At 36.5% G+C, this 19,173-nt stretch overlaps 1 protein-coding gene across 4 annotated transcripts; it reads left to right on the plus strand.

The window, feature by feature from the left end:
- The first annotated feature begins 1,318 nt into the window (after positions 1-1,318).
- Positions 1,319-17,397, plus strand: LOC106134269 (transcription factor HES-4-A). Of its 4 annotated transcripts, none has more exons than XM_060948841.1 (3): positions 1,319-1,615; positions 15,103-15,250; positions 15,966-17,397. In XM_060948841.1, the coding sequence occupies exons 2-3, from the start codon at positions 15,116-15,118 to the stop codon at positions 17,016-17,018; spliced, it is 1,188 nt and encodes a 395-aa protein (XP_060804824.1). In that variant the 5' UTR covers positions 1,319-1,615; positions 15,103-15,115; the 3' UTR covers positions 17,019-17,397. The 4 variants fall into 4 exon arrangements, with proteins under 4 accessions (XP_060804824.1, XP_060804826.1, XP_060804825.1 ...); XM_060948843.1 differs by lacking the exon at positions 1,319-1,615 and adding an exon at positions 12,658-12,923; XM_060948842.1 differs by lacking the exon at positions 1,319-1,615 and adding an exon at positions 12,658-12,919.
- Positions 17,398-19,173: the final 1,776 nt, after the last annotated feature.

Here is a 19,173-nt window from a genome sequence, read left to right on the forward strand (position 1 = left end):
ATCCGCTTTTTCAGGTAATTATATAGATATTTACAATGTAAAAATATTAATGACCTAACGCAAACAATGTCCGCCTTGCAGTATCTATGATGACCAGGTAGCTTCCTGGTCCTGTGGTCCTTGTATCCAACGGGATATATACCCCCATAAAATAAATAGTTTGAACACGCCTATCTCAGAAACTACCTACTGGTTCGAATTGAAAAAATCTCTTTGTGTTGAATGGACCATTTTTCGAGGAAGGAGAGGAGGAGGAGGAATCTATATAACATCACGCTGCAACTTTTAGGAGCGAAGAAATAATGGAAAATTTAAAAAAAACGGGGAAAATTATTCATCCTTGAGGGCATTCAATGATGCCCAAAATAACTATTCCACGCGGACGAAGTCGCGGCCACAGCTAGTAATAAATAACTGTAATTAATTGTTTAAGATTTCATACAAAATTATCAAAAAGTGAAATGCCTGATAGAAAACCAAAAAAGCACTTTAAAGATAAGCTTTGTATGTGAATTTTTGACATGGTATTGCCATAATTTGCACTGTATACCTACACATAATCTTAAACTACCTATTTGATTTATTACATACTTTATGCACAGATTTTTAATGTAGATATTATGCTTTCGTCCACGATTTAGATTTAAATGATCTATATTTGTAAATTGACGTCCAGCGAAATTGCTGCAGTGTAGTTTGTTCCGCCGCGCCGCTTCTTCTATACATGCGCTTTATGAGCGGTTTTAGCGGCAATAAGTGATACATCGTATCCAATTTTGAAAATAAATCAATTCTATTCTATTCTGCTCTGCTCTGCTCTGTTCAATTCTATCCTGTTCTAAACCTGTGCCTAGGGGTGCACTAAGAGAGGAACCTTTTAATTCTAACAGGAACGGAAATATGTGCCGTGTGGTTCCCGGCAGTGCCGTGTGGTTCCCGGCACCAATGAAAAAAGAATAGGACCACTCCATCTATTTCCCATGGAAGTCGTAAAAGGCGACTAAGGGATAGGCTTACACAATTGGGATTTTTTTTTAGGCGATGGGCTAGCAACCTGTCACTATTTGAATCTCAATTATATCATAAAGCCAAATAGTTGAACGTGGCCATTCAGTCTTTTCAAGACTGTTGGCTCTGTCTTCCCCGCAAGGGATATAGACGTGACAATATGTATGTATGTATGTACGGAAATAAATAGGATGTTTCGTTATACGGCAGACAATATTTTTATAACATTGAAGCAACTAAGAATATCTCTTGTAACACTAGACCATTAGTTGTTTTGTTCCATAAAGTTATCTGTAACAGATAACCGATGTCTCATGCTTTGAACGCTTAAAGTAAAATCGACCACAGTTAGATTATCGCCGGGGATCGAAATCATTTTAACCGTGTGAACTTAAACAATTCCGGTGTGGTAGCGGCTAGGCGTGGCGTGCGCACGCGTTCTCCGACTGAGATCTTCCGAAATTAGTTCGATTCTGGTTTCTCGGATCTAATTGGGCCGAGGCGTTGCGTGAGGCGGCGTGGGAACCGCTCGAGTGACACGATACTCTCTGAAAAGCGTCGGCTTGTTACGCTTTTGGTCCCGTTGGTGGTATAAAAGTGATACAAGGTGAAGTATATTTTTGAAAGGTCTGAATGATCTATTATTATGTGAACATAGACGAAATATTCGGACTCACGATCCCGCTGGAAAAATATCCGAAATATTCGCTCATCTGACCTGATGGGAATAACCTAAAATTGATCATTAAATCTTAAATCTGTAAAGTATAAAATTAAGGACATTTTCAATGAATCTGAATCTAATAGGTTAGATTTATAGATGACCTAGCGTCGTTATGTCGTCGTCGTATTTAGTATGTAGTGATTCTGTTGTTTTGATTATGTATGAGCGACATTTCAATATAGGTAAGGTTGTAATCTAACAGAAATTTAATAAAAGTTTTGCTACCTACTACGGTCGTACCAATAAATTCTTCAGATTGTTTACTATTTAATAATATGAGCTTTAATATTTTTACCAAACTAAACAGCTTTGAAAGAAGCAATAGTGAGACCATTGAATGAATCAAAAAATAAAAAAGTAAAGTGGTAGTTACATTTTTATCTGCATCGAATCTGCCTCTTGTTTTAAGTAACTTTCCAAATTATACCTTACAAAATACAACACAACTTTCTGTTCAACAGCTATTGTTTTTATGCCATGGAACTATACTTGAGGTGAGTTATTAGAACTATTATCATCATGCTATGCTATTAAACGAGCAATATTTGTATACCTATATGTACATATAGGTAATATTGCTCGTTTAATAGCATAGTACCTATATTTGTACTTACTCGCGTTTTCGAAAAATGCTCAAACGATTTAAATTACACAGATTAAGCACTGAAAATAACAGTGTAAGAAATTCCATGAAGATTGGTCAAGTAGCTTACAAACCTATACCTACACTTTCACATTAATATGGATAGGTACTATTACGTTAGTATGGATTTATGAGAATGGTTAATTATTTTCCGATTGGTCAATAGACTAGACAGTAAAATTTAACGTTTATTATGGATCCATATTTTTATTTAATCTTCACTATGTTCTTTACGATCTTAATGGTAACTGTTATTTTTGTTAACAACTTCCTTAATGATACGACCACTCCATCTCTTTTCCGTGGATGTCGTAAAAGGCGATTGTTAGTTGACTAGTCTAACGTCTTATTATCACAAAAAGTCTACATTAGGATTGTAGGGCTGCCTAGATTCACACCTTTTTTGTAACGATATTGATAAGAATAATCTATTTAATATAAAAATTATCGGGGTAAGTCCCTGGCGATAAAAAAATAACAAGCGGATTATCTTTTTGATGCTCTGGAATTATTCCCCTTCAGATATCGTATGTAGTACAACCCACCGCCTAAAGGAAGAAAAAGCCTTAGTCGCCTTCTAGACATTATTGGATTGTGGTGCAAAATGGGTCGTGGAACTCAAAATATATCGATTTTTATTTGATTAACGTGAACGATTTGTTGTGTTCAAAGTACCTATCTAGGTTTGCCGAAAATTATCGGCTTCACCGAAATACCTATCACAAATTATTTGTGTATTGAAATTTTATCATAACATTAAAGGGTTCATAAATTGAAATTACAGGTCATTATCTTTTTTTGGTTTTGATATAAAACTCATTCATAAGACAGGGAAACTTTTGTTATCATTAGGTAGATAAATCCGATTATCTTGGTATTGAAAATTTAATTAGAAGAACCTTAATAAAAATATAGTTTTTACTCAATCGCGAACATAATTTTTTTTATAAGTATGTATAGTGACATCTTTGTATCATGCGACATTGAAAATTTTCATACGACGACGTAATATCGTTGACATTTCCATATATACATATGATACTAATGATTTAACTTGTAAAAGCGTCATTTACAAAGCTTATGATATCTCATAAATAGCCGGCCCATAATTATTTTCTTTTTTTTTAGTGACTTGAGTACCTAGATTTTCTTAATAATAAATAAAAAAAAGTTGCGTCGCCCGCGTGACTTCATATTCTGAAGAGATTTTCATAAATACGACTGCCTACGACGAAACTACTGATAATTCAAAAAATAAGAAGGAAACCTAAATGAACATCTTAATTAATAGTTTGTAAATTGATAAGTAGTTGAAGGTAAACATAACGCAAGCGCCTGCTAAATGATGACATCACGTTACGAAAATTAAAAGATTTTTTATTTAAGGAAATCTTCAAATATAAGATGAAAGGTTTCAAATACAGTTAAAAAAAATTAAAAATACAATATACGTGAACGGAAAAGAGCAGCGTTTCACTCGTTATAATTCGTAAGCTATCATAGCCAAGCGAATAAGATGTTAAACACTAGTTTAGTTGTAACCTACAAGTCAATCTAAACCATCATCAATTACCTACAGCAAGCGAAGAAAAATAAAATAAAAATATCTTAAGAAACGTGACAGCACGACCTCACCAATGCAAACTTAATTGATAGAGTACAAAAAGTGACGCAATAGTCAACAGCAATAAGTTTTTACAGATCAAACAACTGGTGAAGAGTTGCAATGGTGAGTCAAATGGGTTCAGTCATGCATTTATCTCACTTTTACTGCAACTCGCTAAAAATAATTTCCTTATTCCACTGGGTTTCGAAAGACTTTCCGTTGGTCTACGTAGCAGTGTTAAAAGATGTAATCTTTTAGCATTCTATAGAAGTAAGAGAGAAAGCTGTTTTTGTATTGAAAAGAAAAAGAAAGGTAATACGGCTATAACTTTGTCAAACAAGACAAAAGATATTTATTAGAAGCCCCTACATTAATGTTCTTTGTTTTAAAAAAAAATATACAATCCAGACTAGACTGATTTTGGTCAATTTTTTTTAATTAATCTGCATCTGTACTTTCATGCAACACAGGCACATTAGTTTAGTTTATTAGTAAAACAATGTTTAGTTTATTAGTAAAACAAGTTTTGTTTTCTAGCGATACACTGGCAGGCGAAATTAGGCAAGTGAAAAAGGAACAAAAGGCGGTGTGAACGTTACGTCTCGGAGTTGCGTCAAGGAGCCGCGTCAGAGCGGTCGTGATTGCGGCGCGCGCCGCGGACGCCCGTCACGCGCCCGTGGTCGCTGCACGAGCGGGCTGGGACGGACTTGGGTGTTATTTGTCATTCTTTAGAATTTTTTTAAGATAATGTACATAGATAATACACTTTTTTTTTTTCCTCCCGTCCGGCCTCCGCAATCTTTGCAGGGAAACCTTACCCATATTGAATCATGGTTACACGTCCAATTCCCTGAATTTGCAAGCACTTAACTCGGTAAAGTGACATTTGTACTTGATACGAACTCCTTTTTTAATAAACAAAAAGTTCCATATGTATTTAAAAATAGGTTTCGAAATTGTTATCAATCTATCTTGCTTGATGCTTAGACAATTTTCTATCTATTTTAGATTTTGTATAACTCTACAGATCATCCTTTAACTCTTTGGTTCATTGACCCGATGATTTCGATTCAAACGAATTTAACCCTATAAATTAGTTGTTGACATAATCCTGCCAACATCTCTTAGGTCTAACTCTTCCTCGGCCGATACACAGAAGTTGTGGATTTATTACCAAGTTAGTATAACTATGAAGATATTGCAACTGAGTCCGACCCTGTCATGGACTCGCCACAGGCGATAGTTTTCCCACGGTCGCGGCCGGCTCGCTTCGTGGCCAAGTATAGTTCTGCCATTTGCATGCCCGCCCCCCACCGCCTACTGTATTACACCGCCAACATACCGTGCATAGCCGCATAGTGATCTTCCCATGACCAACAGATGACTCCTTAATCTCGCCGGATAACATTTCAAACGGGATCCAATTCATCCATTTATAGACGAAATCTCATACTTGTATAACTAGATTGAGCGAGATTTATCACTCTTCAGATGTTCCGGCGCAAAAAGTTCATAATTAAAGCTTTACAGATAGACTTGTAATTAATCCTGAATTACTTTTGACGTAGTTTGACTGATGTTAAATGAAAATGACGCTAAGGAATAACGCCCCTTTACTCGAATCTATAGCACCTCCTACAACGAATAAAAAGTTTAGAGGTTACCTTCTAATATAATAGCTAATGGATGTTTCCGTTAATACGCATAGTGAGGGATTCAAAAAAGACTAACTAGTCTTCTTATCAACTGATTAAATTGTTATTGAGAAAAATGGTTGATATAATTCTTTGGTTAGGTATTGCCCGACTGTGATCAATTTAATCAGTTATCTTAAGAGTCCGATATAAAGCACAGCCTAAAGCCATAAAGGTAACAAATTTAGTATGTTGGTTCGTCATAATACAATGAAATCATGCCTCTTTTCCAAAGAGTTAGACAGAAGTGTTTCTTTCGCTTCCATCACCGGTTTCTTACATGGTCGTCAGTTTAAGGTAAGTAGGTACTCTTGACATAACATTTCGGATATATAATGTTCCTGGAGGCTAACAGAAGGTACTTTATGAGAATTTTCTACAGGACCGCAAAACAACAGAATTAAGTACCTAGATCTCAGTGATACTCAAAAACTGTAACTTACTTAAGTAGTAAAAGAAGCAATTTCACATCTGTTTTTATATATTTACTCTTTGTATAGGTACCTCAAAATTTATAATAAGCCGTCTACCAAAGAAGCAGAAATATATATAATTACAACCCCAGAACGCCCATTTCAATCCTTCTAGCATTATAATGAATTAAATTAGTAGGTAGGTAGGTTATAGTTCAACGGTGTTTTTATATGAACCGGTTAAGGCTTCTTTTTTGGGTAACCTCTCTTTTTGTGGTGCCGTTGTTTTAGTTGATTAAGGTTGTGTTGACCTTCTGCAATCAAGTCGACCATATCACTGCATAACCCAAATATTATACTGCTGTAAAGTTCTATCCAAATCATAAAACAGTGAAAAAGTTACAAATTAACGTAAATAAATTAAAATAGAGTAACAATACCTACTATAACAAATATTTTTGCTATTAATAATTTCATATTAATATTATAAATGCGAAAGAAAGTTCGTTTGTTTGTAACCTGTTCACGCTAAACGAATTAAATGAAACATAACTCAGTTAACGAAGTAAAATGTGTAACGCAAAAAGTTTTCAACCAATTTCACGAGTCTTTATCAAAATCAAATTTCACATCTCATTCCGTGTTTAAATGTAAAAAAACTACCAACGTCAATCCAATAAACTTGGAAGCCCGTCCAGAGTTATGACTACCGATAACTTCCAATAAGACAGCTTTTTGCTCTGATTCGAATCTAAAAAGTGTGTTCGCAAAGAAAGCAAAGACTTTATTGGTATTGCAGTTATTTGAGATTTTATTGAGAAAAGAGTTCGGCGGCCGTTCCCACGGTGAGCCTTCCGGCGCGAGGCGAATTTTGACAGATACCTTTGGAATTACGATGAAGGAAGTAGCGATAGTAATTTTGTATTTTTAATCTGTATTGGTATACTTTGTATTTGTAGGCGATAGGCAACCTGTTACTATTTGAATTTGAATTTCTACCATTATATCATACAACTGAACGTGACCTTTCTGTCTTTTCAAAACTGTTGGCTCTGTTTACCCTGCACAAAGGATAAAGGTGATTATATGTATGTATGCGTATTGATTGCTTCTCATAGTTTATTATATTTCTCCAAGCGAGCTCGTCGGTTCCGCGTACTCTTGACAGGTAATGTATGAAATAATTGATAGTTTATGATAGTAATTTGTAATATTCCAATTAACTTAAGGGCTTATTGGGATTCCTTTCACTTGGGATTCCTCTTGCAGGGGATGGGCTAACAACCTGTCACTATTTGAATCTCAATTCCATCATAAAGCCACAGTTGAACGTGGCCTTTCAGTCTTATCAAGACTATTGGCTCTGTCTGCCACGCAAGGGATATAGATGTGACTATTATGTATGTGTTAACTTGAGTAACATCTTCCAAGTTAAAAATTTAAAATGTTTTAATGGTAAAATGCAGTGACATGTATAATTCTATGAAGATCTCATGAAAACGTGCATTATGACAAGCCAATCATGCAATACAATGGTGATAATTGACGGATGGATCAAATGACAATCGACAAAAGATTGAATCGACCGAAAGATAAACTTAATCATTAATTTCAACTTTCGCTTTCTCACAAGTTACAATACATATCACGCATTTTATAGACTTTTGGTAGCCGATAAAAGAATCTGGTTAACATTACAACGTGGGATCAACTTATACTTAACTAATTTGTTAGTTTTGACATCTCTCAAATTTCTATATGTCTCTGACTTCCATGGTCTCAGATACGGCAAGATGAGAAATGATAACTTAAAGGTTTTTGGAAATGCACATTAATCTAATCTAGTAGGTTAGTACCTACTAGATTAGTCTACATATATTAAATTCAATTGCTATTTGTTTGCCTCCAAAAAATCGAAATTTAAAGGCGCCAAAAAGTATCTTTAATCAGCACTTATTACATATAAAATAATTTTTACATACATACCTACATAAAATGCCGTCTTTTTCCATTACGGGGTAGACAGAGCCAACAATATCGTTAAGATAGAAATACTTACTACGTGCTGCTGTTATGGCTTAATGGTGGTGTTGAGATTCAAATAGCGTTAATAAATTGACAGGTTACTAGGCCCTCGACTTAAAGTAGAATCCAAAGATTTTTGCCTTATTATTTTTCATAAATAAATATATAAAATAAATTAAGTATTACTAATTTGTTGTCGCTATCTACAGGTGACAATTAATACTGCGCGGGCGCCACCACCTAGTTCTGAAAACCGATTTTCGCATTTTATACCACGACGCTAACGGACTATTAATTAAGAATGTTAATTCATCATTAAGTTATACAGCTTAACGTGGCATTTTAGTCTTTGGAAGTCTTTGGCTCTGTCTACTCCGTAAGGGATAAAGATGTGATTATATGTATGTATCTTACTTTAAAATTACAAAAATCAAAAGAAGTCTTAAGAATTTTCATACAACATAGTTTCACTTTCAATTTCAGACAGATTGCCGGCTAGATTATGCTAGGTAGACTTAATTTGTGCCGTGTGATTTCCGGCACCAAAAGAATAAGGAATAGGACCCCTATCTCTTTCCCATGGATGTTGGAAAGGTGACTAAGGGATAGACTTATGAACTTGTGATTTTTCTTTAAGGCGATAGCATAGTAACCTGTCACTATTTGACAGTACCTGAACTGTACCTGTTGAACGTGTCATATCAGTCTTTTCAAGGCTGTTGGCTCTGACTACCTCGTAAGGGATATAGACGTAATGCTCTTACGGTGAGGGAAAACGTTGTGAGAACACACGCACAGTTTCTTTGAAACCTTACCCAGTTCGAATCATGGTTAGCATCTAGATGTGTTACTATGATCCGAAATGGGTAAGATTTCAAAGATTCGAAGGTCAGATGGGATTCGCTTCGTGTAACAACCTTTCTCTTCAAATCCATGGTCAAGGGCGTACCTGGACTCTTCTTCAAAGTGTGAAGATGTAACCGGTACTATGTATCTAAACGAAAGAAGATCTTCAGACAAAACATCCGTCATGACATTCATATTAATAGATTGCAATTAGCCTCAGAAGACATGCCCACGCGTGGGTGTTTGTTTTTGTGGGCGCGTGGGAATCACACGAGCGGCCATTCACACGCGTCGTCCGATATCCGAGTATGTGTGAACAGCCTTATTATTTTATTATACGGCTATATTTAGACTTCAGTAGCAAAAGCTATGAAATTTATCGATTTGATAACACGTCTTACACGTAATTTAGTTAAAGCTATCAAAATCAGGAGATCCTTGCTTGAATTTGGCCTTCGAGTATTTTCGAAACTAATAGGTCTATATACTCAGTAAGGGATAAATAGATATACATAACCACGTCTTCATCCCTCACGGGATAAACAGAACTAACAGTCTTGAAAATACTGATTGGCCAGAGAAAAAAGATTTAAGTTGTATTAAAATCCAGTAAGTAATGATTTATTGCTTAAAACATGGGAAAGAGTTTTTTTTTTATTTATTTTAACTTTATTGTACAAAATAAAAATTTAAGTACAGCATAATTGGCGGACTTAATGCTTGAAGGCTCATTAGACCTTTCGCTTTGTTTGATGTTTTGCTACTTAGACTTTCTGATCGGAAGGGCTTTGTTCAAGCATAATGTAAAAATTACCGATAGTACTATACTTTTACAACCTACGCACTACATCATGGTATAGGTCGCGCGGTGGTTAAAGAACGCTCGGCAAAAATAGTGGGGGCAATCGGCGCATGTGTACATTCGCGCTCAAAAATGCTAAGGGAAATTTTTTTTTTTATTTATTTAATACTAGCTGTTGTCCCGCAATTTCGCCCGCGTGATTTTCCAAAAAAAAAGTAGCCTATGTTTTAACTCAGTTATTTAACTATATCCATATCTTATAATATTAGTATGGATTTTGTGCCTTATAAATACTTATAATCCCTACTTATATTATAAATGCGAAAGTGTGTATCCCTACTTATATTATAAATGCAAAAGTGTGTATGTGTAAATTTTATTTTTTGGCATTTGTTCCCATTACGACTTACTATTAATACGATAAAACAATCTGTACGCAACAGTACCCAAGAGACACGGGACGCGCGAACTCAACGCGGGAAGTAAAGAGTGACTAATCCACCAATACGTGTCGCCGTCGGCGCACACCCGCCCCCCCTCTCTCCTCGTCGCACCTAATAGACCTAAAAATTGATCACTGCGCATGCCCCTTCTACTTTTGCCGAGCGTTCTTAAACCACCGCGCGACCTATAAATGCGATAAGCGGCAATGTGCCCCTGCGCATTCTTCACAATTATAATTATGTAAAAAATTACATTCATTGATATTTACTTTTCACGACATTCTATATCATCTTAAATACATAAACAAAATCACGCTTTTTTCCCAGAGAGGTAGGCAGAGAAAATAAAACTACATCTTAGAAGCAATTAATTTATTTTCTTCAAAGCATTACGATAATGAATTACCATGTTACACAACGTCGAACTCATTTTCTTAGAGATTTGCAGAGGTAAGTCCCTTGTACGACTCCTACTTTTTTGTAATTAGTTGTTTTATCGTTCACAGTATTTGCTTAGGAGTATCTTCTTAAACAACAGTCAAATAGATGTTTTTTTATCTAAACAAAAAATATTTTTTACATAAAAGCTAATAAAAATGACAGATTGCTTATTATCTCAAATTGCATTGTACCTATGCGGGAATGAGATTTCGATTAAATTCTTGTTGAATTTTCAACTCTGTAAGTATGTACCTATTTAAAGAAATACTAGCTGTCCCGGCAAACGTTGTTTTGCCATATAAATATTTTTTTATTAATTTCTAGTTTAAAATTTTTTTTAAGTGTGGACAACCCTTATCACTAAGTGGTATGAAAAATAGATGTTGACCGATTCTCAGACCTACTCAATATGCTCACAAAATTTCATGAGAATCGGTCAAACCGTTTCGTAGGAGTACGGGAACGAACATTGTGACACGAGAATTTTATACAGGTATAAAATTATTCAGTATTTGAAAGCCACCAGATAAATTTCAACTATTGACCTCGTAGCAAGGCACGCGCGATGCCGATAAAAAGCTAAATAGCGATAGTTTCAAACGCTAGGCATGGGAACCTGAAATTTGGCATGTATGATGTGTAGGGTACTAAGAGATTCTCACAGATTCAATACAAACTTTTCACGTGATAAGCCACCAAAGCTAGTTCTAAAATAAAACCCTGAGAAAATATATGGGTAACGCTAGATGACGTCATGGTATGTAAGTACGTCATGGTGACGTCATCACACAGGATGCGTCCGCAACCCGGTCGCAGCGTGGGGTCAGGGAAATTCTCAAAACTAATTCTCAATTATGTGATAAACATTTTTTATTAATTTGTTTGGTGATGTCATGTGTATCATCGCGTTAGTAGACCTTTGTAGTATAGTGGTGATCTGTTTGACTCTGAGTCATGAGGTCGATGGTTTCATCCCCAGTCAGGTCATAATATAAACGGGGTCTTGGTTATTTTCGGAAATCATTTTTTGTGTTTTATGGCATAATACACATATTAGGTTGAGGCTAGCCTATAGATATAATACTATAGATGTAATATTTATTTTATTATCATAGCCAAGGAAACTTACTTCGGTGTCAACTCAATTACTGCGAATTGTTCCAGCACGTTTTTCATATTAATGAGAAACCAATATGACGTTACAGAATCTATTATAGAAAAACGAAATGACCAAGTACCAACAACAAAATTATCACTAAGACTTATTAAGTCATTTATTGAATGACTCATTTCAGCTCGTGCCTCGCATAAAAAACTACTACAATCATTTGTTTACAACAATATATCAATTGACGTAAATGCAAAATTACACAATCATTATTATCGTATGTTTATGGAAATAAGACTAAGTACGAGTTATGGTAAGTACTTACATCATATAAAGATACATACGTGCACATTTTCAAGACGTGTGGGACAGTGGGATTTGAGAAATTCCTATCTATATAATATAAATTCCCATATACTAATAATAATTCAAAATACATATAAAAAATCTTATATCGTATAAGCACGAAAAATAATCCCTTTAAAAAGACGAGTATATAAATATAAATCAACAAAGTTTACTCCTAAACTTGCATTAATATGAATTTTCAACACAATATAGATCCGTCTAGATTACTTCCATACAAAAAAAAGCATTTCATGAATAATGTTTTTTGTTTTCTCATGGCACAACGATGATTGAAGTGATTAATCTGTGATAAAATGTTTGAAAGCTCTGCATTTCTTTCAAATGTCATTTGCTATTTTAATAAAACGCGCACGTTATTTCATCTCGGCTTTCATTACAGTCTAATGCAATGCGAAGGTTCAAAACCAGTTATTTCAAATGTAAGTTATTACAATAAATATACCTATTGACTTGCACTGTGGTCACATTTTGGTACTTTGGACTTCGAACCTAAAACTGTTTTTATTATTCTCTTTACACTGGGAACTCCATGGTCCGCGCCACACAAAGGATATCTAAATATTATGAGTCATCAACGTAGTAAGAGAAATCAGCTGTTTTAAGGAAAATGACGTCGAATACTAAGAATCTTGATGTGGATTTGTTTATTCGTATATATGGTAAAATTCTAATATTATTGTTGTAGTCTGAAGGCGTCAGTGTAAATGTTTAGTCTGTCGTGAAGAATTGCTTAACAAAATAAATTGTGTCATTGTGTCCGAGAATTTGTGATTGAGATTTGCATGCAAAAGTTTCAAGTAGGTAAGTCAAAACAAATTAAGTACTTATTGTAATTTTAGCTACACTTCTTAAAGTATCTTCACATATTCTTATAAATAATGCTTTTAACTCTCTCCTCATTGCATTATATAAACAGATTTGTTTTTTAAGAAAAAGAAGGGATTCTTCTTTTAGGCGATAAACTAGCAACCTGTCACAATTTGAATGTCAATTCTATCATTAAGCCAAACAACTGAACTTGCCTATAAATATTTTCAAGCCTGTTGGCTCTGTCTACCCCGCAAGGGACATAATTAACTGAAACTTGTAGAGCAGACTAAACTGATATTAAACTAAAGCCCCAAGAAAGCAATTAAACTATTATTACTCCTTTAAAGACATCATAAAGAACTGTTACACGTTACAACGGTCACTGATACACATTTTTTATGGTAATACGCATAAACCTTTTTTTCCCCGTCGGACAATAAATACCATTTTAAAATCCTGGAAGGCTCGCGCCAACTACCTGGCATTGAGAAATGTTACCGCAACCTTTTCGCATTGGTCCGTTTCAATATGTCGGGTCGTCACATTTATTAGACGCTTTTTGTACACCTCTTTTGTCTACACCAAACTCTATCATGAAGCCGCCGCGCCGCCAAAGACGAAACTCAAACATCAAAGGATAGTTATTGTACTGTAACTGCAGTTAACTGCGCCTAATCATAAACTGTTATTGTAAGTAACGGAATTTTAATTATATTTTTATTTGTTGCCACACAAATATGTCAATAATTCCATTGGGTGGGCTACGGTTAAAAAAACAAAGACCTAAGGCGACACATTGATTACCGTTAAATTTTTTGCCCAACTTACTCATTTGTTTCAATTATGCAATTTCATTTAATAAAAATTCCATTACTGACTGACAAAGTACAGCGTTAACCGCTGGGTCTAGAGATCAGAAATTTGGCGTTAAGGTTTCTTATATAGTCTATGGGTGAACTAAAAGAGGATTAAATATTATTGGTAACCACACGGCACCTGGAAATAGTAAAGTAAGTAACCAATAAAGTAACATTTTAACAACAGAAATTTACTGAACTTTCTCTTTGGGTCATGTATAAGAATAGAAGAATGTTTATGCAAAATAAATGCAACTATGCATTGACCGTATGTGATTAGAACACGTGCTGCATATTTATTTACAACTGGCTTCTTATAAGGTGTCGGCATTTGTAACTATGTAACTTATCAACTTCTAATAACCAAATTATCAAGTTTTTTCTTCATTTTAGAATGATATTTAATAAAGCAATTTGGTATCAAATTTGTTTTTAAATTCGTTTTTAATAAAAAAAAATAGTTTTTACAAATCTGCTTACTAGATTTAACTTGAACCGCGTGAATTTAGGTTCATTAAAAAATGTCATGAAATTAGCACTACCTACAAAAAGCAACGAATTAAACGCCTCCTACAAAAAGCGACGAATTTAGAGCCATCTACGAAAGAATACAGGGTTAAATATCACGGGACAAACATTTAAATTAAATCTCAACAAAGGGGTAGAAGTCTTGTATCTAAATAATTTTCAAAAGGAATTCTTAATATTAAAGGATCGACGCATTTCCGAAATCATTCAAGTTGATTGGTAATCCGCGCGTGTTCTCTATATGAATGGGTCCGGGAGGGGTGCGAAGGGCTCGCGGGAGGAGGGAAAGGCTTTTTTCAGGCAGTACTACAAGACGCGCGGACGCAGACGCGCGTCACGAGCTTTTAAGCTCCCGTTCAAGATTTAGCTAAGTTGAGTTTGTTTGTTCAGTGAATTTGCTAAGGTAAGATTGGAAGACTACTTTAGATTAGTGCAGTGACGAGTTTAACGTTTATTGAAAAACGGACAAAACATTTATTTGTAGTTTTTGTGTAAGATTATTTTGTTAACTTGACAGTTATTTTGATATTCGTTTTTAATTATTTAAGTAAATAAAAATAGAAAATTGTAGGATGAGATTTGCAAGGCATATCTTCGGATTATTTATTAAATAAAATAAGTATATGTATAAATAAATTTTATTATAATTAGTTCGTTAAATTTAGGTTTTTAAATAAAAATATACTTATTAGTTTACATAGGAAAAAAGTTATTTGTTGTATTTCGACATGTATTTACAGATTGGCTTATTTTCGTAAGTTAATTTTAACCTCTTTGTCAATCAGGTAATATTCGAAAATGTCTGACCCATCACCGTTGTCGAAGACTGCGAAGTACAAGAAGATCACAAAACCTCTGCTGGAAAGGAAGCGGCGCGCGCGCATCAACCGGTGTCTAGACGAACTAAAGGACATCATGGTTGGCGCTTTGGATGTAAGTTTTATAACTTATTACTTTTTTAAAAGCTTTTATACTAGATACTTTTATATAGTTGAGTGTGTGTGTGTTTTGTTCATAAAAAATATAGTTGATTAATTTGATTTAATTTGACATTGAGATTGACATTGTGGTGATTTTGGTACAGCCAGCATTATGTAGTACTTACGCAAACTAATGCCCTAATTGTTTAATCTTATTTTATCTTAGTGGTTATAGGTATGTTTTATGAAAATCGCTTTAATATTAATTTATTGTTGAACATAAATAATGTTTTGATGTTAAAATTTAACCATTAAATCACGGTTGTGATGTTATTTTATGTACAAATTGCTTTGGATATAAGATGTTTTCTAACTCATTACAAAACATGTTGATCCCTTCAAACAAAATAATATAGATATGAAATCCATTCATTTTTCCTAAACTCACTTCTCATACGTAATTGCTCTTGAAAAAGTGCAGTCTATCATCTTTTAGTGGTCATCAAAGCGCAATCCATCATACTTTCACACGCCTTTTATTTTTAGCTCGACCGGTCGTCCTTCTGTTTATAACCCGCACTGACCAACTGGTATTAAGTACACAACAAACCGTACCGTATCTATCCTTATTCGCTTACAGTTATATTAATGCCGAGTTACCCGTCGCATCGTGAGAACGACGCGATACACCTGCAGACCGCTTATATATTTTTTTCTTTTGTTGACAGATCAATGACGACAACATGAGCAAGTTGGAGAAGGCAGATATCCTTGAATTAACCGTTAACCACCTCACTAAGCTGCACAGCCCTAAGGACCCGGTTGTGGAGGCGAAGAAGTTCCAAGCCGGGTTCGGGCAGTGCGCGGCGGAAGCCTGCCGGTTCATTATGTCGGTTCCGGACTTGGACTCGAATGTCAGCCAAAACTTGATCAGCCACCTCTCGCGGCTCATCACGGCGCAGCCTCTCACCATACAAGTCCCGGACAGGCCGCCCTTTTCCCCGCCGACGTCCCCAGCCTCTGTAGTATCTGACAGACAACATTACTACAGCGATCACGATAGGTCGTCTTCGGATGCCGAAGACTCCATTTACTCGGGCGAAGGAAACGTAAAACAATGGGTATATTCCCGATCTAATCCCCCACACTCGCGCAAAGCGACCACCCCCATGACTGGGCTCCTCACCACCGTTGACAAAATCCCTGCACCCCATCCATCCGACCACTTCCATGTCAGTGACCGCAGAACACCACACTTCAATAGAGTCCCAGCTGATGCTAAAGATGTTATTCTCCAAAAGATCAGACAACACATCATGGATAAACGAGGCAATGATTACAATGCCGATAACAATTCAGGGGGTGAGGATAGTGAAGTTAAATACTACAGACACGAAGTTTACAGAAGCGACGCTAATCAGTATTCGCCAGCAAATGTTCCTAACAACGACACTTTAGATCTTAGGAAATATAGGTCGCCGGCGAAGTCTTCCGAGACGGCGCTATCGCCAAAAAAGAGCCCATACGTCGCGAATCAATTGGACGCGACTCCTTTGGAGAACAAAACTGAAGCGACGCCCGTTGTTCCGGAACAATGCGAATTGCCGATGGATTACAGCAACTTGCCGCCTAAAAAGAAAAGGAAATTGATCGAGTACCAAGAGTACAAAAAGCAAGAGGAGGCGAGGCGACAATTGGAGGCTTTTTATGCCGAGCAAAAAAGCGCGGGAGCGGGCGTGGGCCCGCCGGCCGACGACGACGCCAAGTGGCGGCCTTGGTGAGATACTGCCGCGCGCCGCGCGCCGAGGGTGAACACGCGATTTGTGATATTATTAGTCTCTTCCATGGAAAGCTTTAATTTTTTATAATTAATATTCGATAGAAACATAAGTGCCTTACACCTGTAAGTTTTATATTTGTTTGAGTATTCATAGTTATTGTTAGGTAGATGATACTTTTAATAATTTTGTAACTTCATAGCATACTGCTATATTAATTATGTTATTGACATATGTAATTAAAATTTATTTATGTGCCATTTGTTTGATCTCGATGTCTTCCTCTTTGAATATTCAAATAAGTATTGTAACAAGGTAAATGTTCCAAATAGAAACACTTACCTAACTCATATGATATTAAATGTTTGAATAAATAATGAAATGTCCACTAACATTTTTAAGAAAATAAAGCAATAAATAAATATTCTTTTTTAATTTTCAACTATTAGGTACTACTACTTAAGATAAAAACATCTGGTAATGCTTCTGTAAGGTACCTACTTCAATTTATTATTAGTAATGCTACTCGTAACACTTCTTCTTCCTCTTGGCGTTAGTCCCGGTCAAAGGCAGACACCAGGCTCTCCTCAGCTGTGCACCTGAGACATCCTCAGGTGCGCCTTGGACATATTCCTGGTTTGGATAGACAGGGTTTTTTTCGAATCGACTCCCGTCTGACCTCCACAACCTATCCCGGGAAACTTACCTATAGAGAACCATGGCTTTTCTTATGCATCCAGTTGCCTGACTGTTCATGTGTCCCCACAATGTTAACCTTATCGTAAGAGCATCGATACAACATTTTATTGTTACAGAATTTTTGGCTTTAACTTAAACTATAAAATGAAATTTGTTTAGAAATTTACTTTAAGTTCAACACTGCAGCACTTTAGAAACTGACATTATTAAAACATATGAAAATATAATAATTAATAGTAAAGGTACTGGTTGATTGCAGAAAGAGAACTTTTTCTTTCATTAAATTAACATCTACAAAAGAGGTTGTGGCGCCATCTCTACGCCACTCGTCAACAACATCAAATCACACAACAACTGTCAATCATCTCGAAGAAATCGACGCTCTCAGCCAATAGCAGCGAAGAACCTAAATCGCGCAAGCAAAGATTTCACGGATTGGAGCTATATATACAACCTCCGACACAACATCGTCGGAGCCGCGGTTCCCCAGGCATAACACCTAGCCTGGCGGAAGATCTTCCCTTTGGTGGCGGTCGAGCCGAATCATCGCTCCCGCTACATTGGTGACCCCGACGTGATTGGAAGCAACCTTCTCCATCATCATCAACTCCAATCCTCAGCATCACTCTTCACTCTGCAAGCAGTCTCACAGCAAGCCAGCAACTGGGTATCGCAGCAGGTCCATCGCAGCCGACTCACCGAGCTTCCTGGTCCTGTCTCCACCCGCACTCACTCTCATCGACTTCAGCGACCGACGCATCTACCGCAGCCCACGCCTGGATTTCTTCGACGGCCGCTCTTCTCTCCAGCGTGGCAGCTCTGCACGATATCTACCGGCGCCAACAAGTCGACTTCGCTCTCTTCTGTCTCGACTCACCGCAGACTACGAGCAACGCAACGGCTCACTCCTGACTCACTAGGACTTCGAGCAACTTCCGACTCACTGGAAGACAACTGGCACTTGCAAGCTACTGAAGCACAGATTGCACAGCAAGATCAAAACTTCAGACCTCCGGTCTTGGGGGGGAGTACTGTGGCGCCATCTCTACGCCACTCGTCAACAACATCAAATCACACAACAACTGTCAATCATCTCGAAGAAATCGACGCTCTCAGCCAATAGCAGCGAAGAACCTAAATCGCGCAAGCAAAGATTTCACGGATTGGAGCTATATATACAACCTCCGACACAACATCGTCGGAGCCGCGGTTCCCCAGGCATAACACCTAGCCTGGCGGAAGATCTTCCCTTTGGTGGCGGTCGAGCCGAATCATCGCTCCCGCTACAAGGTAAGACCCAAACCATGATTTTGTAGTCAGTGCTTAAGTCAGCTGTTTGGATGAATATATTCAATTCCGAATAATTGCTTTTTAATTTCTATGGCGTTATAGTACCTATAGAGTACCTACTACTTGATAATTAATCCTATTAAGTTCCGTTCTCGTGGAAATATGGGTA

This window comes from Amyelois transitella, chromosome 17 (genome assembly GCF_032362555.1).
Source record: "Amyelois transitella isolate CPQ chromosome 17, ilAmyTran1.1, whole genome shotgun sequence".
In the NCBI taxonomy this organism is placed as follows: domain Eukaryota; kingdom Metazoa; phylum Arthropoda; class Insecta; order Lepidoptera; family Pyralidae; genus Amyelois; species Amyelois transitella.